The 24,684-nt window shown below is 39.0% G+C and overlaps 1 protein-coding gene across 1 annotated transcript in view; it reads right to left on the reverse strand.

The window, feature by feature from the left end:
- Positions 1–288: 288 nt before the first annotated feature.
- Positions 289–24,684, reverse strand: part of LOC124612691 (phospholipid phosphatase 6) — a 50,037-nt gene continuing 25,641 nt past the window's right edge. The window contains exons 3-4 of the mRNA XM_047141033.1: positions 9,184–9,283; positions 289–1,348 (exon numbers count right to left, since the gene is read on the reverse strand). Coding sequence (XP_046996989.1) covers positions 945–1,348; positions 9,184–9,283 — 504 coding nt within the window. The 3' untranslated portion in view covers positions 289–944. The remainder of the gene's footprint in view (positions 1,349–9,183; positions 9,284–24,684) is intronic.

Raw genomic sequence — 24,684 nt, forward strand, 5'->3', positions numbered from 1 at the left:
AATATGCACGACCATTCATGTAATATATGAAACAATATCAAATTATACGTTCAAGATTTTGGAAGAATGAATTCTTTTCATCACATTTATACATACATACTTTGCTTTTATGGCAAAGCAACTTTATAGTAAAATATCAACTCTGTCCAGGCAATCCTTGTTAGCTGCAGAAACTGAATTGGTACAAAGTGGACAGCACCTTACTATTAACTCTGAGAACTATATATTCCTTAATAATAAATGCAGTGCACCAACCCCCCCCCCTCCCTTCCCCCCCCCCCCCTCCCTCACTCTCCCTCTCACACACACACACACACACACACACACACACACACACACACACACACTTTTTTATAGTTTTGCTATTTTTAGTTGTTTCTAACAAACAAAACTTGGTTATTGTGAAACCCATGCCTCAAACAACAACTGTTTTATCACTGTATTGCTCAGTAGCTCCTACTTTTATCAACAATGAGCAGATACTCCATTTTCTCACTGTCAACACAGAATATATGAGGAGCAGCAACTCCCATTTAACAATTATATGACAGTGGTTGCAGTTTTTGGAGTAATTTAACCTAATGGATTCAAGAATTTGTACCAAGCCTCCTCTCACGGAAGCCCCTCATTAAAATAATGCATATAAAACAATGAGCGTGAGCAAATTATTTAAAAGTATACTGTCCACCTTTACTTAACCAATCAAATAAGAAAAGCTGAAGCTCTCTAAAACAAGAATATCCTAGCAATGCTCCTGATGTAATAAAAATAGATTTTCCATACAATTATTTAAATTATACCCTTTGTGTATTTCTGAAGTCAGTGTTGCTTATTACCTCTCCTTCTAATAACAGAACAAGCTAATAGTTTAGATGCTAAATTCAGGACTGCACGCACATACACACACATATCCAGGCTCACGGACAGAAATTAGTAGCACCTGGCTAGACATGGTAGCTGCCTCCATCTGTTCGCTCATCTGAAAGCCACGAGACTGCCCAAGTGGCAGACTCCTGTGACAACCAGACAATATTGTAAATGAACCAAGTCTCAAACACACCCAGCAGCACACCAGCTGTTACATCCAAAATGTGATGTCGCTGCAACAGCAACCTTGACAGGCAGACACTGCCTGCCCATGCTAGAATAGGTCCCTGGAAAAGAAAATGCACAGGCCACACCCACAGGAAGAAACACGCAACCATTGTAGCTCGGGATGCATGTCCAGATGGAAATGAAAATTTATCTGGTCCAACTACTCCAAACATGTCCGATTTATTGGCCACAGGACGTCTTCGGCGTGTCACAGCTTTTAACACAGCTACCAAAACTATGTCCAACAGCAGTCCTACAAAAATAAACAACAAATTAGTGATAAACTAGGAAATAACTTTTCAAATCAGCATATTTGAACTACAATACTTTCTCCCCATACACACAGAGTAGCAAAATGCTACTGAGTCTTTTTATTAATGTCTAAAGCTGTACTGTCAAGACAGCATATCTGTTCAACATCGTCACTTTTAAATGATAAGTGATACATTCTGTATGAAGAACTGTCACCATGTGCATGTGGTTGTTTACAGAAACTGAATGCATAATAGAGAAAATGTATCCCATCTAAGACCATCACAAGTAGAATGGCCACCTGTTTTGCGAAGCAACTATTTACTTGGGACTGTTGGAAACAACAGAGTATGATATTACTATGGATTGTGTTAACGTTGTCTGTCATTTAAGTGAAAACTATACAACATTACTTTAGTTGTGATGTTGCCGCCAGGCTAAGATGACAGTAATAAAGTCTGCTTAGTAAGACAATCTGCTACATGGGAATGATTAGTGACTGGAAATTTGAAGGCAGTTTATTTTGGCTCAAACTATATAAATTTCTGAAGTTCATCGAAACAAAATGCTCCAGGGAACAACAAAACAACAGGATGAGCTGCCCAGATGTTGGATGGAAGGGAAAGTAACCAAATCATGGAACAGGAAGACTAATTTTGAAACTGTATATGAAGCAGCCAAGGATTCACAATTGAACTGTACATAAGTCACTTCAATACACAAAGAATGAAATATACAAAGAGACATGACAATTGGGAGAAAAGTATAGTGGTCAACTATTATCCTTAAGGATGTCTGTCCCTGTTTATGTATAGTTTTCAAGTGGTAAAAGTAGGTATGGAACATGTGGTACAACTAAGTCAAGATAAAAAACCACAGACAAACTGTTACATCTGCATTACTTGCCCTTTTACTGGTCATGCAACAATATAACAGCGGAGACCTGGGTCTTCCTTCATCTCATTCTGAACATCTCTTCGAACTTCAGTGGCAGGCACTGGATTTCAAACAAAACTACTTGTTACACTTAACATTCATTAAAATAATTTGAGATAGTCTTCTGGTCCCCTCTTTCCTATTTGAAGTTCTGCACCAATTCTTTATTTTCCCTTGCATTTGTGTGGTTCCTTCCACTTTACATACAGACTTTTAGTTTTGCCCTCATCTGTGACCTATTAATTACCTATGGGTAATTAGCAAGCTTACTGCCAGTTCTGTGTATGACCAAGTTCTGGTACACAGTTTCAAGCCAAAGACACATGTGATAGCAATGTCTAGTATGTGTTATTTTCAGTTTCAAGAATGAGACTAATGATGCCCAGTTTCCACCAACACAGTGCACTGTTATTCATAGTATGATGGAAGAGAATTGCTAGGTGTCAGGGTATTGAGTTATGCCATTACAATTTTTGCCCTCTGGGATAACAATAACACACTGATAACTAAGTGCATTAAAGCACTCATTCCATGACACTAGGAGGCGCGCTGTTCCCAGATCAAATTCCCCTTGAGGATTAATGATGGAGGCAGGTTTGCCGCCCAGCCTGGATGTTGCTTCTAGTAAGTTTTACACATCCATGCCTCAGTAACACAATGTTTAAACATTCTGAGAAAAGATGTTGTATTTGACCATGCAGATACACTACATGCAGACAGAAGGGGGTACACAGATTACTTCCACCCAGGGGAATAGTTGGCAGAAGCTTTAAAATATCTATGGGAGTGGCAACCTAATGATAATAGCCTGTATATGGGTACAGTTGATTTTCTGTGAAATTGGAGAAACACTATAGCAGTTCTGACCCAGCATTAGATGGATAAGAGCATCAGAAGGGAAGGAAGTGGTACCAACAATTCATATTATCACCTGAAAATATGAGGTGCTCTGTTATAAAATACTGTGAAGTTTCAGTTACACCATTCAGTGCAACATTGTTAAGCCTTAGTGACATTTAATATCTTGTTTAGTGATACTTAATATGTTTAAAGTGTTGTGTATGGGAAGAGCATAATTCTGCTGTAGTAAAATACTGTATGAAGCTATGAAATAAAGTGTGTTTTCAAAACTGAAATGAACTGGTGCTCTCACTTTGATCAAAACACAAAGACTGAACAACAGTCACATCTGATGACACACTTGCAAAACTTTATGTAATGGGCCCATGGGTGGGCACTCTTACACCATTGATTACAGTAATATCAAATGGGATGCACAACCAGACCCAACTAATGACATGCCAAATGATACTGTGCTGTCAAAAATGTACAAAATGTAGCATGTAATAAATAACATTTGATCTCTGCTGCAGTAGATAAACTTAACTTCAATTATGCCACCAATAAGAATTAGCTAATGGCCCAACTCTACAAATTAAAAGAGTACTATAACAGTCAGATATTTACATTAGAAGATACATTTTTTTTCATATGGTGTTTTACAAATTCTTTTCCTAAGATGCACAGATTTAGTCTTCTGGCCAGTAGTATAGTTTGCTGATCACTGGATTCTGGCAACTACTGAGTATGATAAAATATCTACATGAATAGATTACTATTTTACCAAACAGAGAAAAGGATTAGCAATGGACAGGGACATCATCCACCAACTCCACCTGCTGTACTTGTAATGACAAGTGCACATGGTCAAAATTATTGTGGCACAAGGTTTTTCCAGTCAAAGATTACCAGAGATATCACTCACTGATGTTTTTCTGTACGCTATGCTCATTAAATGTTGATAGTAAATATCTTGTTATATGAGCCAACACACTATTATGTTCCTATTAATCCTAATATCCTCCTATCATATCCCCTGTGGCCCTACAGAAATGCTATCCACATCCTCTGTGTACACCTACATGGTACTCTACGCCACAGTCTCATCTGTCACCCTATCCTCTGCTTTTGTTAATTAAACTACTCTGCCATGTCCCAGCCAATCACCACCACCACCATCACCAAATGAAGACAATGAACATATGCACTGTTTAAGTAATCTGAAGTTTCATTGTCAACATGTAAAGCAACAGCTGGTATCCTTGGCAACATTTGCTTCATCAGTAAAGCCTTAAGTAACAAAATTCAGCCTTCATAAACAGCGCATATTACATTTGTCACTTTGTTCATTTACAAATGTCAAAAATCCACCACAGCTGCTATTTTAGGTGTATTTATGAAGCCAACAATGGTTTCATTTTACACAAACATCCTTTGGTGATAAAGGTGATGTCCTGTACCCAATGCATAATGCTGGCTGTATTTATACGAAGTACAATCAACGAATTCACATTGTACTTTTATTCCAACAAGTATCTTTTAATGTTTCACTGGGCGATTATGCATATTAAATCATGGCAGTGGTACATTTCTGCCATTTTGTCACCTGAAGAGTTTCATATAGAATGAAATCAGCTATGGAAGCACAACATGATCAAGATTATTTCAGTCATTTACATTTTATAATTGGCTTTCCGTGCTACTTTGATTTCATTTACACAATGATTTTGAAGAATGACAACCTTTGGACATATAATGGCACAAATATAGTGTTAAAATTAAAATACATTCAACACTATTCATGCTTACATATTTCTTTTAAGATTAAATGCAATGTATCACCTAAAATCCTTATTTAGGTAGTACAAATGTTTCATTTTTATAAGCACTTTCCAAGCCCTAGTTGGAAAATCTGTGGTAAACACAAAGTATATGACAGAATTGGTGTAGGTGATACAAATAACAAAGTAAACACAAAAAAATTTTAGCTTTTTAAAAATCAGAAATGAGTGCTGTTGTACTGGTTATTTATTATGTGGGTGATTTTCAAAAGAAAGTGAACTTTCAAATCGAAAACATTACCACAAATGTAATTAACAATCATACATACCAGCCCTTTTGCCTAAAAACCACATTTAAGTGCTCCACACTGGAAAATACATTTCATAAAAGGGAAGTGTTATTAACCTGATGAGTCTTTATCACAGAGTGAGAAGCATGGTGGTGACTGACACAGAAATGCTACTGCAACAGAGACTGAAGAATTGTTTATACATCTTACATCAAAACATGGCTGAAAAATTGGTGTACCCTTCAGTTACTTTTGAATCACCAGTATAGGGTGAGCAAAATAAAACTGGCCCAAAAAATATTTACAATAAGATTGACAAGGGATTGACCCTTGATGAACATCACAGAAAATGCTGGAAATGGCCACAATTGGCATTAATGCAATGCTTTGCTTTATTTATCAAACTACGAGAAATGTAGCAGCTCTTCCTGAAGGATAGCAGCAATAACATTTTCGATGTTCTTCTACAGCTCTTCCAGTGTGTGTGTGTGTGTGTGTGTGTGTGTGTGTGTGGAGTATTTGAGTACAGCTGACTCTTCAACTCATCATGTCGAAAGTGACATGAAAAGAGATCAGGTGATTGAGATGGCCAGGACATTACACTACCTCTGCTGATTGTCCTCTCCTTCTTGGTTTAAACAGTTTCTGTGCATACACGTTAGCGTTAACAGTTTGGTGGAAGAATCGTGCCATAATGTGGACAATAGATATTGTGCACCAAACACAAATCTTAATTATGCAATGGCTCTTCAGAGTACTAATGGGTATTTTCTGATGCACGATGGCACATGTTTATTGAGTCTACATACCCTAACAAACTGAACCACGGCTCCTCTGAAGAAATAAAAAACTTGGGATCCAAAAGCCCTGAACCCAATTAAGACAAAAACTGCCAGCAGAATAAAACATGTGATAGTTCATCTGGATGTGATCAGGAAATGTACATGATGGACAGTTCTCCTGTGCATTAACAAGCGTCAATTCTGCATCAGTCTTATAAATATTTTCCAAGCAAATTTTATTTTGCCCACCCTATGCAAATGTATTACTTACTAATAAGTCTCATTCAGCAACATACATGGTCTTAATTTGGGCAGTACATTGTAACTGCGGGGCATTGTACAGAGCCCTGTTAATACTGTATTCGATTGCCAGAAGCTCATATCAACTTTTCCACTGATGTAGAGCTAGGCAGTTAAATGGTAGTAAATAAAAAAAATTCCCTAGTTACACTATGGTTTTACACCTAAGATACTTAACTACCACATTTCAGGCTAACCACTAACTCCTCAACATGACGATTATATTAGGTCACCCCACGTCAAGTAACCCAGGGGCCCCATCTCGATCATCATCAGTTTCAGTGAAATTTGTATAGAATGAACCTAAAAGCAAAATACATGAACTTCAGCTTCATTTGTAGCTTTGCGTGGGTACTAGAACTGTTTGCACAAGGGCACACTCTCAGAACCGGTTTCATGCAAAAAAATCCAAGTGTTGGAAGCCATTGTTCCTGACCTAATAAAGTTAGGATCCTGCAACTTGGCATCTTGACGACTTTTTGTGTACAACAATAAAACAACAAATGATAATTGCACATCAATGCTTATAGCACAATCTCTCTTTAAACTTGATGAACAATTTTGTCATGGCAATTTTTTTGCTAATTTAACAAGGAATAGGGAATTGATAAAAGGCACTGTGAACCCAAGTCATTTGTCAGCGTGAATTATTATTCTGCCCGTCAGAAAATTAGTGAATTATGAACTTTCCTAGAAATGAATTCACTTTGTTAGCAGCCCCTGAAATTACTGAATTTTGCCTATTTTTGATGCAACCTATCTTAAAATGACATAAGACTTTATAATTATTTACACCACCAAAAGGAGTACATTTAAGCAAAGTCTGTCAGGGGTAAGTATCTCTTTAGTGCAGTTTCCTAAGCCTAAATATGGATATATAATGAGTTGCCTAGTACCTATTGGGTTTCCACCTTGTTTCCAAGCCATGGATTTACCACTTGCCTTCCATTTTTGTAGCAATTTGATATACACGGAATCAAGACAGAGCACAAGATGATATTTGATGATCATTGCAACAACACCTTGATCCTCTTTTCCTTTTTCTACCTTTGGTATGGAACTCAATTACTCTACACAAATTCTTATTGAAGTTGTATCTTTGTGTAGATGCAAACTGTCTCTGGTTGCTGAGTCCTCAGCAGTCAGAAACAATGGCCATGCGAGTGAGAGTTGTGCTTGCAAGAAGGCCTTTTTGCTGAAAGCTAAAATGTATAAAAGTCGTTCTGTTGTGTGTCTGCCTCTCGGTGTCTCCTCTACATAGTGAGTAGCAGTCTATCCTTTTCATAATACTCTCATCATAACAGCAATAAACTTTGTAATTTGTTACTGATCATGTCGCTCCAATGAGAAAATGTTTGTTTTTAGTGTAACTGCTTGCTAGTCTCTTTGACAATGTCTCAATGAATATCATCAATGGACTGATTGACATATTTATTGTTGACAAATTAGTTGCCAGAACATGACCCCTTAAGATAAAAAAAATCTACCTGATTTGTACTGAATTCATATTTTTAATGCATCAAAATTGATGAAGGCTATGTTAAACTCCCACAGCTCCTTTTTATCAGTGCTTGTTCTTCAACAGAACAAATAAATGCATTCCACAAAGCAAGTCTGACAAGAAAGAAATATATTTTCTTTTAATATATGTTTTTCCCTCATTCATGGGCAGTTTGCTAGCTGTTTATCTACTTTGTCCATACCACTCATAGCATCACAATATGTCACAACTGCCCTAATTTTAAAAACTCTCCACATCATCTACTCACAATTATCATTCAGAGTTTGTGAATAGTGGTCAAATATACCTTTCCTACATTTTCTTTGAATTGATGTAATACACTGTTTAGTTCAGCTTCTTTACAATGCTTTGAAGTAACACAACAGCAATAAACAATGGAATACACATTATGGAATAATTACAATATTATGGAAAGGATAGATTGTTACTTGCCACATGGAGGAGACACCGAGTCCCAGACAAACACAAAAAAAAGACTGTTATACATTTAAGCTTTGAGACAAAAGACCTCCTCCTAAAGTAGGAAACACACACACACACACACACACACACACACACACACACACACACAGAGTCTCTAGTTGCTGAGCCCTCAGCAGTCACAGACAGTGGTCATGCAAGTGAGAGTTGTGCTTGTGCGAAAGCCTTCTTGTTGAAAGCTAAAATGTATAACAGTCTTTTTGTTGTGCACATCTGTGATATAATGTCCCCTCTACATAGTGAAGAGCCACCTATCCTTTTCCTAATACTGTCATTATACCAGCAATAAATTTTATAATATGTTACTGATCATGTCTTTACACCGAGAAAATGTTTGTTTTTTGTGTAACTGCTTGCTAGTCTCTTTGACAATATCTCAATGAGTATCATCAATAAACTGTTTAACCTATTTAATCAGATAATCTTCATAGTTGAACATATTATTTAGAAGGGGAAGCTTGGAAGGACTGACAGTAATACAGCAGATATACCTATTTCATACAAATGGAGAGCATTTTCCACGCAGTCTTATGATGAACACTCACAATTTTCGCTCTCCAAAGATGGTACACTTCATAAACCACTAAATTCAAAATTAACCTCTTCCTCACTATCCATTCTTGAACACACTATGTAATCAACAGTACAAGACTGAGAAACTACTTTTTACTGTTGACTTCCAAAGGGTGATGATTAGTAGCAACAACCAGAACATAGCAGACAAGCAAGTGAAGTACAAACATGGTTTCTTGCCTAAATTCTCATCTAAATACATTCAATAAGTGGAGTTTTAGTTTTAAGGGGTCTTGTTAGATGAGTGACACTGTGATATTAAATCTTGGTTAAATAAGAAACAGTAGGTAACTCATGATATTATGATAAAAACTTAAAATTCAACAACATACCAATGAGAAAGTTCATCTGCATTTGGTAGAGTGATGGATGATCCCACAGCCAGATAAAGGCTAGCCATGCTGCTATCCATGGTACACCGTGGCACGATACCTGCAAATCATATATACTGTATATCTTCTGTAGTTGGCAGGGAATGTGAAATGTATAATCTTATGACGTCAGTACAACATGTGAAAAATGAGGCACAAAGCTGTGACCTTTTTGTGTAGGTTCTCTCCCTCACTAGTTAATTGTAATAGTAGTTTACATGTAATCACTGCATGTCTGCATATTTAGAACCACATATACTCAATATGAAACTGAAATATAACAACAAATAATATAAAATTGTGGGTCTTACTTGCAAGGAAAGCAGCAACTCCAATGAAAACATCAAACAAAAATCTTTAAATCAGCTGACTAATTTTTGAAATAACACGAAAAGAAACAAAGGGAAAGATGGGGCCAACTGCGACTCAAGAGGTCATAGAAGTTACCCAAAAATTTGCTGAATGTAATGTAAAGACAACAGAGGAATCTTGAAAAATTTCTTGTCAAGGCTGTCAGGAAAATTTGTTGTATTTACTTTTTAACTAGCATGTGAAGAGTTATTTCTGCTTTTCACAAATTTATTCCTTTTGTTTCAATTGCTGCTCAATGTATACGTCACTAAAGATGTGAGTAGTTTTAGTATCACTGATATGTCTCAAACTATATAAAGTAAGACACTCCTGAATCATCTTTCCAATATCTAATCACTGAAGTAAGTTTTGTAGTACCTCCTGTAATCAAATAATTCAGCTTTAATTTCTTTACAACATTTCAGATACAGCCTATAACATAAAAAATGATGCTTGAAATACTGGAGGTCTGGATAGTATAACGAATTACTGTTTTACTTGAGTATGCTACAAATCATGTCCAGAGCTGATGAGTGGGCCTATAATGATTTTAAAATACATACTGGTCATAAGCTCTGTCACTAAAGTCAACATTTTTCCAAATTTATTCAACACACGCTAACCAGTGACGATACAAGATCAGTTACAAAATCTTTCCACCTAATTGATTTCTTGTAACAACTGAATTCCTGGACACCATCATCATGTGATTTTACTTTGTGTGGCATTAAATGTGTTGGTCTGCATGCTAGACCTTGAATTGAACCACATCCTTGCCTTCTGCATGTGGTACTCTTGCCAAATGAGCCACATTGACATGACTCACGACTGCTTCCAAAGCTTCCATTCCTACTTTCAAAAACTTGCACAAGCCCCAGTACATATTGCTAAACAGGAAGTGCAGAGGGAAATGATTTTCTGGTGAGATGTCTTGCAAGGAGCGGCCCAAACCCTAAGAATAATCAATTTAGTCAAGTTTCTGCCTACTGATTGGAGTTTGCTTGACAGTAACTTCGCTTAAGGGGCTTAGGTTCCTACACTTTCACTTTTGAAAGAAAAAAACATGTTTCAGAACACGTAAAATCACTAGAACACCCAGGAAAATATGCACTGCAAATACTGAGCAAACATCAGAAGTGATCTGCCCTAGAGTGATGGGGAAAAGGTGGTGGGAGGATGACACTCATTGCACTCTGAAGTACAGTATTAACATTGTTACACATTTTAGTCAGCACTACTTCACTTTCTTGAAAACTGGTGCTGAAAGAATTTCTGATAGCAGATCCAACATTTCAGTGTTACAAAAATTATAGGCTGATAGAAATGTGTAATAACACATACTTTGAGGTTTCAAAATCCAGTAAATTTCAAAATACATTTTACAAGTTGTATCTCCAACATGCTTTGAAACCTGATGTCAGAGACTTACTAGTGTACTCGTGGGGAGAGCATACTACCATAGCTCACTTATGAATTAGCAACACTGTTGCACACTTCTTGAAACTCACTGAGAACAGCATCATCAAGCTGATGCAATAAATATCTATACCCTCATAAATTATCTGTTGTCAGTCTGTCCTCCTGTTATAAATGTGTGCACTTCCCAGAGCAGAGAGGGCAAACTGAAATCTTTCCTTCTCAGTATGGCATGATTGTATAATTTTCAAAGATTTCTGTGAAGCATTCTCCACACTGCTGCTTGATGTAGGTGGCTGATGAAAAGATCTAGTTAATATTTTAGGATTGGTTTTGATTATCATCTTCACACAGATCATTTTAGTTATTATGGAGTTTCCTTATGGCAACAAACATGCTGCTACAATTGGTGTTCAAGCAATCCTTGTAGTGTGTATTCAATTCAGAATTTATTATTTTGCTGTTATTTATGTATGGATTAAAAAAAACTTTCTGTACCAAGTCTAATATGTACACTGTCACCATTAATAATAAGTAAGAGGAATTTTGAGATCTTACTCTGGACATTTCTGCCATTAATTACAGTAGCTTTAAAATTTTTTTTTTGTGACCCTCCATAATACAGGGCGATTCTGAAAGGACTTAAAAATTTCATTTATACACAGAATTTTACTGAGATGACATAGACATATGATTAAGGTACAATCTTGTAGCGAAATTTCATTCACCTGCTATCATAGTACAGAATTCTGCCATTGTTGTTGTTGTGGTCTTCAGTCCTGAGACTGGTTTGATGCAGCTCTCCATGCTACTCTATCCTGAGGAAGCTTCTTCATCTCCCAGTACCTACTGCAACCTACATGCTTCTGAATCTGCTTAGTGTATTGATCTCTTGGTCTCCCTCTACAATTTTTACCCTCCACGCTGCCCTCCAATGCTAAAATTCTGCCATTAGGAATGACAAAGTTGAATATCAAAATTGCAGACTTCGCGTGACCTTAACATGCTAATCGTGTTGAATGAAAGAAACATCAGCAACAACAAGGGTTCTTGGAGCTCCTCAATCAACTGTCTGGCTGTCTGGAGAGTGTCACAAAAAAGTTACAGCTGAGACCATACAAATTGGCACTGCAGAAGTGACACTGGATATTCTGAATAAAGTGTGGCAAGAAATTGACTTCAGATGGAACATTTGCTGTATGACCAATGTCAGTCACATTCAGCTAAAGTGAAAGTTGAACTGAAAGTAATTGCATGGGATGAAACTTGCAGTATTTTGCTGTGGCACCTCGACTACCTGTATAGGTCTTTCTCAATAAAATTTTGTATGTAAATAAAGTTGTAAAGGCCTTTTAGAACCACCCTATATTTACAATGGAAATGCTCATGGCTCTAAGATGTACAACACCTATCTGCACTTCCAGTAAACAAACCCTCATGTGCATGGCGCACACACACTGCTACCACAGCAGCTCCTGCTGGAGGGTGGTATGCATTCTGACATAGTGGAAGAGTGCCCTACAATTCTTAATTTGATAATACAGGTCAAGAAATCTACACAGATTTGATAGAACCTCAGGGCTAAACTGCCCACCTGGAAAGTGCCATTGTCAGTACTGAGGCCTATGCTACAAATTATTTTGAATTGTGCTTTCACCCCGTAAGTGAAGTTAGCAATCTGCACAACTTCAGTCAACTGCAAAAAACCCCTGAGAAGGTCCTTTCAATACAGGTGACAGGCATCTTAGATGCCGGCATGAGCCCAAATTTACAGCTGGCTGCAACAAATGTGACTGGCAGTTTATATCAGAGCTTATTCCAAAGTTCTGATGAGAACTCCAGCAAGAACGTTTTTTTGTTTTGTAGTCTTCAGTCCAAAGACTGATATGATGCAGCCTTCCATGCTAATCTATCCTGTGTAACCCTCTTCATCCTTGATTAACACTTGCAACCTACATTAACTTAAACCTGCTTACTGAATTCATGCCTAGGTCTGTCTCTACCAAGTCTATATTGGACTTGTGATTCTTCAGTTTCTCCCAGTGTATTTTGTAATGGATCTGGGAGATGTGTTATTTTCTGCTGGATTTGTTGATATCAAGTTGTAAATGTTTTCTTATATTTTTGTCAGAATTTTTTTATTGTAATTTGCCTTATTATACGCTAGTTTACTTGTATTTTTGAGAGTGAAAGCATATTGATTACTATTAGTAAATGTGACGAAGAATATCAAAGAGACTGATTACAAGTGGAAGCTTGTGTGTTGTGTAAAATGTCTTTGACGCTGGAGTCGTCTTTGACTGTACTCAGTCGGCAGTGAACTCGTGGTGTGTGTGTTGATGGTAGAACAATGTGCAGGTCGCCGTCATAATAATTTGGAAGTGAACAGAAAAAAATGAATTATGTTATCACTTTCTTTATATAAACTTTAAGAAGAAACCACATTCGAAGAAATGGTATTTGAAGCACCAAAATGAGGCAAACACATTGAACCAGATCATTTCTGCAGCCGACGAAACTGCATTGTGGAATCATACTTCCACTAGACAACTGAAGCCAAGACAAATATCGCCTTGTAAACATTTCATGGAAAAGGTACTGCACGAAATATGCCAAATTCAAATAAATAAAAAATAGTGAGCATTTTTCAATTTCTTGCTTGAACAGTCCACAGGTGTACTGCTGGTCCATAGTGTCCCACTGGCACAATATTTCGGCAATCAGGCATGTCGCCATCATCAGGTGCGCTGACAAACTGAGCTCCTGAGGGCAGGCGGCCATCTTAAATCCCCTCCCCCTGTGAGGCGTTCTCTTCGTGGTCCGCGCCCATGGCTGCGCCTCGGCAGTCGCTGAGAAACTGGCGTCGGTGCCTGGTATGTTGGTAGTCCATTTCGTGATTTTTGGATGAACAGTGTTTTGTGACCGCTGACTTGTTGGGGTATCTAAGTTGAGTGTGCCTCTGGTGTTCTCGGCAACGATCTTCGACGGTGCGCACTGTTTGTCCAATATAAGTCTTCCCACACTGACACGGATCTGGTATATGCTGGCCTTCTGAAAACAGACATTGTCTGACACTTCCTAATAATGCTTGTGTTTTATTGGGGGGGGGGGGGGGGGGCAAAAGACAGTTCGTATTTGGTGTTTCCTGAATATTCGCCCTATTTTCCCCAATAGTGCACCAGTATATGGTATATAGGCAGTGGCTCTCTCTTCATCCTTGACTTCTTCCATCTCCACACACTGTACTGTAAAGGTGGGGCAGAGAGTGCGTCTGATCTGCCATTCTGAGTTTTGGCTGAATACAGTTTTGAGGTGTTCCACCTCATGGGGCAGACACTCAGCGTCAGAGATGGTGTGCGCCCTATGCACCAGTGTTTTTAGCACCCCATTCCTCTGCAAAGGGTGGTGGCAGCTATCCGCATGCAAATACAGGTCAGTGTGCGTTTTCTTCCTGTATACCCCATGGTCCAAGGTGCCATCCACTCTTCTTTTGACCATGACGTCCAGGAATGGTAATTTTCCTTCTGCTTCGGTCTCCATCGTGAATCTGATGTTCAGATGTATGGAGCTCAATGTGCAAGGAAGTCTAAGAGCTTGTCCCTTCCATGGGGCCAGATCACGAATGTGTCATCCACATAATAGAGAAAACAAGTATGTTTCCATTTGGATGACGCCAAAGCTTCTTCCTCGAAGAAACTCCATATAGAAATTCGCGACCACAGGCGAGAGTGGGCTCCCCATTGCGACTCCTTCTGTTTGTTTATAGTATTCTCCATTTAAGAGAAAATATGTGGAAGTCAGAACGTTCCGGAAAAGGTCAGTCGTCTTCTCTTCAATTCCTGAGCAATAAGCTCAACTGACTCTTGAAGAGACACCCTGGCGAATAATGAAACAATGTCAAAACTCACCAGAATATCAGAGTCTTTCAGCTTGAAGTTGTCCAGACATTTTACGAAATCCACAGAATTACAAACGTGATGAGGGCATTTATCCACATAAGGTCTTAGTAATTCTGCCAGGTATTTGGCCAGCAAATATGGAGGTGCCCTAATGTTGCTGACAATTGGGCGTAACAGTACCCCTTCTTTGTGGACTTTAGGGAGTCCATAAAGTCTTGGCGGTACAGGTCCTTGAGGTATCAATTTCTTGGCAACACCCTCTGGTAAATCCGTGTCTTTGAGAAGAGCCCTAGTCTTGTTCTCCACCCTCTTTGTGGGGTCAGAGTTGATCTTCCTGTAAGATTCGTCATTTAGCATGCTCTACATCTTCTCAGTGTAGTCCTTATGGGAACTAACAACTGTAGCATTGCCTTTGTCAGCTGGTAAGACAACAATCTCAGGGCTCAAATGGCTGGCCTCTCTGCTGGTAATATTCGACTTGACTGGTTTAGTTCTCGTCAGAGCACGGCAGGTTTCCTGGCATACTTCTTCAGCTGCTTCAGGTGGTAGTCATGCAGCAACCTTTTCAACTGCACTGATAATGTCTGCTACCGGCGTGCACCTAGGTGTGGGAGCAAAATTAAGTTCCTACTCCAGAGGGGATTTAAGACGGCTGCCCGCCCTCAGGAGCTCAGTTCATCTGCGCACCTGACGATGGCATCATGTTTGATTGCCAAAATATTGTGCCCATTGGACACTATGGACTGGCAGTACACCCGTGGACTGTTCGAGTACATTGGACTTATTTCCCTAAGAGGAAAAGAGGGGGGGGGGGGGGGGGAGATGGGGGGCGAGGGGCTCCAAATTACAGATTTTTTTGATTATTATTATTTTTATTATTATTATTATTATTATGTGCGATTGGACCCATTCGGATCACGCAAAGCTTTTCCGATTCAATTTTTTAATTCTCCAAACTTCTCTCATTCTTTCCCCATGAATTCTCTTTCTTTCCTCTGTCCATTTTGTCCCCTGTCTCTTGCAAACTTCATTCTCGGGTTGTACTTTCCAACTATTGATTTTTTGCCTGTATACATTTCTGTTTATAACTTCTGAAGAATTTATTTGTGCATTTGCTAGATCTGTTTTGGTTTCTTGTATCCAGGGTATGGTTTTCAATTTTTCAATGTATATTAAAATTTTGTGGGAGAGTCTGGGTGTTGGGAGTCTGTGGATATGACCGTAAAATTTTAGTCTTCTTTTCCGGATGTCTGCGGCGAGGTTAGATAATTTTTCTGTAGTTTTCCGAGACTGTAACCTGTATCCATCTTCCGTTCTTTTTGGGCCAAGAATCTTTCTGATAATTTTGCGTTCCTCTTTCAGGATGCCTTCCAGGTCGCCTTTTCTATGGAGTGTGAGTGTTTCGCTGGCATATAGTGCTTCGGGCTTGATTACTGTATTGTAGTGTCGTATTTTTGAGTGAATGGAGAGACTTTTTATTGTAGATGTTGTGGGTTTTCCAGTATGCTCTTTTCAGTTTTTGCAGTCGAACTTTTTGTGCAGTTTTCTCACCCCCTGTGGGTTCTAGGACCTCGGCTAAGTATTTAAAGAATGGAACTCTCTCAATTTGTCCATATTTTGTAGTCAGTTTTTGAGTTTCAAATTTTGAGCAGATGAATTTGGTTTTTTGGAAGGAAATTTGTAGCCCAACTTTTTCGGCGCATTCTTTGAGAATGTCTATCTGTTTAATTGCTGTGGTCTCGTTTTCTGCTAGAATGCCCACGTCATCTGCAAATGCCAAGCATGAAATTTTAATACCATCTTTAGATCTTCCTAGTTGTATAGGCTTCCAGTAATTTTGATTCTTCAGTTCTTTTTCCCATTCTCGGATGACTCTGTCTAAGACAAGGTTGAAGAGGAGTGGAGACAAGCCGTCACCTTGTCTGACGCCGGTTTTGATCAGGAAGGGCTCTGATATTTCACCCAGGAATTTTATCTTAGAAGTTGTGTTTGTGAGCGTTTCTTTGTAAGGTTTAGGGTTTTCGGATCGAGTCCTAGCTCCTCAAGGATAATAAAGAGAGATTGCCTATCGATTGAATCATAAGCCTTTGCGAAATCAACAAAGGAACAAATGATCGGACTGTTTCTGACAGCTTTGTATTTTAGTGTTGTCTTCAAATTGAAAATTTGTTCTGCACAGGATCGGTCAGGGCGAAAGCCAGCTTGGTATTCACCAATACTGTGTTCGAGTTGTTCTTGTGTTCATTGAAGAAGACAAGCTGAGAGGATTTTATAAGTGACTTGGAGAAGGGAGATTCCTCGATAGTTGTTTATATCTGCCATGTCTCCCTTTTTATGCAGTGGATGAATTAGGGCGCATTTCCAATCTTCTGGTAGTTTTTCTGTCTGCCAAATGTCTGTGATGATTTGAGTGAGTTCTTTGAGGGAATTTGGTCCAAGATTTTTAAGTAGTTCTGCAGTGATATTATCTTCTCCGGGTGCCTTGTTGTTTTTCAGTCTATGAATATGTCTTTGGATCTCCTCTAGTGTAGGTGGTGGGGATTCTGGATTTGTGTAGATAGCAGTTTCTTGAGGGAATCTTGAAGAAGGTTCAGGGCAATTGAGGAGTCCGGAAAAGTATCTTGCCAGCTCCTCACAATTTTCCCGATTTGTGAGCGCTAGTTTTCCATCTGGTTTTCTGAAACATAGATTTCGTGAGCCGTATCCATTGATTCTCCCAGCAAAGGTCTTATAGAAGTCTCGTACATTATAGTTAGGGAAATTTTCTTCAATAGACTCACACTGTTCCTTGAGGTACTTCCTCAATATCATGATTATCATTATCTTTACAAGGTGACAACATTTTACATTTCTATTACATGCACATTCATATGCACATTCCGAATGAAAGTTGATAAAAATTCATTTGAATCAGTGTGTCTCAAGCAATTAATTTGTCGCATGTGAAAATCAAATCAGGTTTTTTGATGTTATTCTTGATCTGTTACCTGATAAGTGAATGGTGGAAACTGGCATGTCCAAATATGCCCTAAAATATTTTTCAATGGAAAATGAAATTACTGATATACACTGTCAGAGTTTATTTGTTAAAACACACTGAAATGATCTTTTTTAAACATTGTTCAACTTTTGCTATATGCAGAACTACTACTAACATAGGTCTCTACAGCCCTTTCCTTGCTAATGGTAATGACAACAAATAACATTTGAGTAGGATGTAGAGCAGGCCTTACTGTAGGGGTAAACAGATAATATTTCAAATGGTTCAAATGGCTCTGAGCACTATGAGACTTAACATCTGAGGTCATCAGTCCCCTAGGCTTAGAACTACTTAAACCTAAGTAACCTAAGCACATCACACACATCCATGCCCAAGGCAGGATTTGAACCTGCGATCGTAGCAGCCCCATGGTTCTGGACTGAAGCACTTAGAACCGCTTGGCCACAGTGGCCGGCAGGTAATATTTCACTTCTTAAGATTTTGTTATAATGCACATGTGTGTATGTATTTTTATAATAATTCCTTTCAAGAACATGTATGTGTTTGGTTAACCTTTCTCTCTTAAGAATAATTCACGAGCCTAAAATAATGCCCAGGATTGTGTGCAGAAAACTATTATCAATACACAGTTTTACAATTAATCTAGCTCATCTAGAAAGACAGCATTCACTAAAACATGCAACCTCAAATTGATAGATAGTATTTTAAAAATGCAGTTACATACTTGATGGTACTTATTAGTGAAACCTGAAATGATATAGCCAATATATAAAAACACCACTGTATGAAAATATGTAGTTGCAATCTCTGGAAATATTGTATTTAAAGGGGCAGCTATATGATTGTAATAAAAACTATGTACGAGCTATGTCAGTATCATTCTTGTAAGTGTTGAAGGGAATAACTAATGAGGACTCAACCATTTCATAGTATTTTTGTTCCATACAATTCAAGGAAGAATATGAACAAATTACTGAAAATAGTGGCAGCTGACATTTAATAAGAGGTAAGTGTGTGCAATATACACGATATTCTGAACATATGAAACTGAACTGGTAAGGACAGGTAAGGCAATTCGGCAATTCTACTTGCAAGGAAGCACTCCAGCAAAGAGAAGACAGGTAGTGTTTGCTAAATGTATTGTCATATTTCAACTAAAATCACGACCAAATTCCAAAGCAGAGTCGTCAATGAATTAAACACTTACAAGGAGAAGTTCCAAGTGGTGGGATCAACTCTTGGGAACCATCTATATGGTGATGTATGCTAAGGTCCCAGGTATCTCACCTGTAGCCATTCACCCCTTGTTGGGCCCTCTTTTATGAGTAATTAAAAAAAAGGAAGGAATTTCCCATGGCCCTCTACAGCTTTAAAAAAGAAATGTTATACAGACTGGATATGTGGTGTAACGGTTAAGGTGCAGTCCTTACAAGGAAAAGGTTGCAGATTTGAATCTTGTTACACATTTTGAAACTTTTTATTTTTAAATCTTTAATGAAAGTGCTTTGATCATTGTTTTTATTTACCTGATTGGTTTAAATATAATTTCTTAAATTTCTATTCCTCTGTCACATCATTTTAATCACTTGACAACTTTTTCAATTGCTCTCATTCTTTCTCCAATCATTCTTTCTCCACTTGGAATACTTGTATATGTGATTTTATCTATTTTTATGTGTTAACTTTGATTTAATTTCTTCTGTTTTATCATCCCATATTTTCATCTATGTTATTGCATTTATTATTTCTCTTCTCATTTTGCTTGAATTTTTTTTACTATCTCCTATTCCGTCATTTAAATCTTCATCTGTATTATTTTGTCCATACTACAATAAGAATTTATCAAAAAACAAAGATGATGTGACTTACCAAATGAAAGCGCTGGCAGGTCGAAAGACACACAAACAAACACAAACATACACACAAAATTCAAGCTTTCGCAACAAACTGTTGCCTCATCAGGAAAGAGGGAAGGAGAGGGAAAAACGAAAGGATGTGGGTTTTAAGGGAGAGGGTAAGGAGTCATTCCAATCCCGGGAGCGGAAAGACTTACCTTAGGGGGAAAAAAGGATGGGTATACACTCACGCACACACACACATATCCATCCACACATATACAGACACAAGTAGACATATTTAAAGACAAAGAGTTTGGGCAGAGATGTCAGTCGAGGCGGAAGTGCAGAGGCAAAGATGTTGTTGAGTGACAGGTGAGGTATGAGTGGCAGTAACTTGAAATTAGCGGAGATTGAGGCCTGGTGGGTAACGGGAAGAGAGGATATATTGAAGAGCAAGTTCCCATCTCCGGAGTTCAGATAGGTTGGTGTTGGTGGGAAGTATCCAGATAACCCGGACGGTGTAACACTATGCCAAGTTTAGCCACAGGGTGATCCTCATTACCAACAAACACTGTCTGCCTGTGTCCATTCATGTGAATGGACAGTTTGTTGCTGGTCATTCCCACATAGAATGCATCACAGTGTAGGCAGGTCAGTTGGTAAATCACGTGGGTGCTTTAACACATGGCCTGCCCTGAAATGAGATCCATCCTTCATGAAATCCTCCCCACTCCACCAAGAGTGTCTTTCCGCCGTCCACCTAACCTTCGTAACCTGTTAGTTCATCCCTATGAAATCCCCAAACCACCTTCCCTACCCTCTGGCTCCTATCCTTGTAACCGCCCCCAGTGTAAAACCTGTCCCATGCACACTCCCACCACCACCACCACCACCACCACCACCACCACCTACTCCAGTCCTGTAACCCGGAAGGTGTACACGATCAAAGGCAGAGCCACGTGTGAAAGCACCCACGTGATTTACCAACTGACCTGCCTACACTGTGATGCATTCTATGTGGGAATGACCAGCAACAAACTGTCCATTCGCATGAATGGACACAGGCAGACAGTGTTTGTTGATAATGAGGATCACCCTGTGGCAAAACATGCCTTGGTGCACGGCCAGCACATCTTGGCACAGTGTTACACCGTCCGGGTTATCTGGATACTTCCCACCAACACCAACCTATCCGAACTCCGGTGATGGGAACTTGCTCTTCAATATATCCTCTCTTCCCGTTACCCACCAGGCCTCAATCTCCGCTAATTTCAAGTTACCGCCACTCATACCTCACCTGTCACTCAACAACATCTTTGCCTCTGCACTTCCACCTCGACTGACATCTCTGCCCAAACTCTTTGTCTTTAAATATGTCTACTTGTGTCTGTATATGTGTGGATGGATGCGTGTGTGTGTGCTCGAGTGTATACCCGTCCTTTTTTCCCCCTAAGGTAAGTCTTTCCACTCCCGGGATTGGAATGACTCCTTACCCTCTCCCTTAAAACCCACATCCTTTCGTCTTTCCCTCTCCTTCCCTCTTTCCTGATGAAGCAACAGTTTGTTGCGAAAGCTTGAATTTTGTGTGTATGTTTGTGTTTGTTTGTTTGTCTTTCGACCTGCCAGCGCTTTTGCATCATCTTTCACATCATCTTTGTTTTTTGATAAATTTTTCCCACGTGGAATGTTTCCCTCTATTATATTAATATCATTAATTTGAACCCTACAATAAGAATTTATGTTTTAAAACTACGTCTTTTAACGAAAAATACGTTTTTGACACTAGTGCACAGTCAATATAAATAACTTTTTTGTCTTTTTTTTAACCAACAGATTGGCATTTTCAAACATTTAAATAAATGGGGCACAAAAATAATTCACATGCACAAGTGGAAAAAGAACTGTAGGACGAAATAAAAAAGAACACTTGGAAAAGTTAACACAATGTTTAAAATGATGTGAAAAATACATTTACGTCAATTAATTGAAAAAAGTAATAATCAAAGTCATTCTGATAAAGTTATGAAAATGAAAAATTTCAAAGCACCTGATGATATTTGAAACCACAACCTTTTGCAAGTACCTTAACCATTATGCTATGTACCTAGTTAACACACTCTTTTCAAAAAGCCGTAGTGTTGTGCAAAATTCCTGAACTTTTTTTCGTAAATTTCTTACAAACAGGATCTTACTGGGAAATATCTGGGATCTTAATCTACAGCACTGTATAAGGGGGTGTTGCTTGGTAGCACTGAAAGCAAGTTTATTATAAACACCAATGTAAAGCCAGAACAGAAATGAACACCTGGCCAGATAGTGCTGCTAGTTACACAAGCACAGAAAACTTCAGAATATACAAAAAATACAAACATACGACATTTTGAGAACCTTCCAGAAATGATAAATACTAAATAACAATTTCTGGTGGTCAGACTTGAACTGGCAACCTGCAATTTGCAGCCTGCCAGCCAAGAATGTTAACCACCATGCCACACTGCATGCACCACAACTCATGGCATTGCTCCCTCTTCTGTAGCAACAGCAACCTGCTGTTTCAGGAGTTTGAAGTGGATCTGACAAGAGATGGTCCTCTCTATGGTCATGTTGTCGTCTTCCCTTCACTATGATGAGCATTGGAGGTAAACCCTTTTGTCAAAGTTCAGTGACTCTCACGTGTGTCTTTTTCCTAGAACAAGAAGCTCTTGTCAATTTATACTTCAGGACCGTAGCGAGGCTTCACAGCGAGGACATGGATAACATCTCTGCACTTTTCTCTTCTTGATGAAGTTTCACAGTCCTTGACTTCGTATATGACATCCAACAAGTGATGAACAATAGGATATGAACCAAAGTAATGCTCTAGTAATGTTTCTGAGAACACCATCCACACAGGTGTAAAAATCCTTACCAAGTTTCCCAGGTTGTATCTAACTGGCTGGTGCATGGCATTATAGCGCTCTTGTTCCTTCTTCTGAGCATCCAGCGTCTGTACGTGAGCAGCTGTCTTGTTTCTTTCATCCTGATAAAGAGATGTTTCATGTAGTCATCCCGAGTGCCATCTGGTTGAAATGGGAACATTGTATCCATTGTCATTTTTTCCTGGTGACCGTGGAGTGGAAAGAATGGTACGAAGCCTGTTGTGTCATGGTTCACTGTGTTATACACAAATATCACAACCGGCCGCATTTTATCCCAATCTCTCTCTTCAACATCAACGTATATCATGAGCATATCATCTAACATCTTGTTAAGTAATCTGTGAGGTCATTCATCTGTGGGTGGTAGGCAGTTGTCATACTGTGGAAATTTCCTCCGATACTTGTCTCGACTGGAAAATTTTTCCATGATCACAGATCACATGGTGTGCTCCACACTTCAAAATAATAACTTTTACAAAAACTTAGCAATTTATGCAGCTTGTCAGTCGGCACAGCTGTGGTGACAATGTAGCTTGTGAGGTAGTCCGTGTACACAACTATTCATCGATTCCCATTTCTCGACTTCATGAACCTTCCCATGAGGTAAATTACAGTTCAGTTGAATGGCGATACTGCTGGCAGAATGAGTACCAGATGCTCCGAAGTAATTACAGCATGGGTTTCCATTGCCGATATTCCTTACAATTGCTACATAGAGTCTAATGGGTCGAAGAAGATCTGATGTCTGATTCCGCTGGAGTCTTCACTAATTCCAGGTGACTAGGTGTTGGGACATTGTGGAAAGACATCAGAGGATTCCTTGAAAGACAGTTGGCATACTTGTGCTTGCATTTCCTTCTGTATACCATTGTACTCCTGAAGCCTCAGTGCACCCCCTCACCAGACAACTCTAGGGATCTTGCAGGCTAGTTTGTCACTTAGAGAATGATGGTTCATTACAACTGAACAGTTTGCCCAATAAATATGGCTGAAAACTATCAAGGGCTCAAATAACTGTGATGCTCTCACTCCCAGGTTGTAGAGCATGTCATTTCAAATGGCTCTGAGCACTATGTGACGTAACTTCTGAGGTCATCAGTCGCCTAGAACTTAGAACTAATTAAACCTAACTAACCTAAGGACATCACACACATCGATGCCCGAGGCAGGATTCGAACCTGCGACCGTAGTGGTCGCCTGGTTCCAGACTGTAGCGCCTAGAGCCGCACGGCCACTCCGGCCAGTGCATGTCATTTCACAGAGTACTCTGGAAGCATAAGCTGTCAGCTTTTGCGCATCTTCTGAACTTGTACTAGAACTACATCTATACCATAACTGCTAGTGTTGGTGTGAAGTTCTGTGTGTGCATCATCATACAATGCTAGGACTTGAGAAGACGTTACTGCCGCCTTAAGGATAAGGAGAGATCTTTATTGCACCTTGTTCCAAGAAAATTTGGCATCTCCCTGTGGCTGTTCTTGCAAGGGACATGCCTTGGTACAAAAGTCCTTTACGAATCGCAGTGGTACAAGCACATTCTGAGAAACCTTTTATCACCAATGTGCCGAGGAGTCAGAAAATCTGATTAATCTTATTTGTTCTGAATGAGGATAGCCTCTATCCACCATTCACTCCATGCCCCACGGTCTTAATTTCTTGGACAGCAGAAAGACACTTTCTGATTCAGGCAGAGGCCTGCAGTCTGAACACACTTCAACATGGTTATCAGGTGGCTTCAAAGTTCTTCAAATGTCTTAAAAAATGTCAATGTCATCCAGATAGTAAAGACACATCACCCGTTTAAGGTGTTGAAGCAGGACCATATGTTTGAAGACAGCTGGATCGATACACAGTCCAAATGGCATAACTTCGAACTCAGTCTTTTTCATTTCAGCCTTGTCAACCTTGATTTGCCTGCGGCCTGTCTGCATATCCATAGCAGAGAAATACTTTACTCCTTTCAATCCGCCTAGGGTGTCATCAATTTGCAGCAATGGGTAAACTTTTTTGTGATTTTGTACATTCATCGGTAGTGAAAG

The sequence above is a fragment of the Schistocerca americana genome, chromosome 4, assembly GCF_021461395.2.
Source record: "Schistocerca americana isolate TAMUIC-IGC-003095 chromosome 4, iqSchAmer2.1, whole genome shotgun sequence".
Taxonomy (NCBI): Eukaryota; Metazoa; Arthropoda; class Insecta; order Orthoptera; family Acrididae; genus Schistocerca; species Schistocerca americana.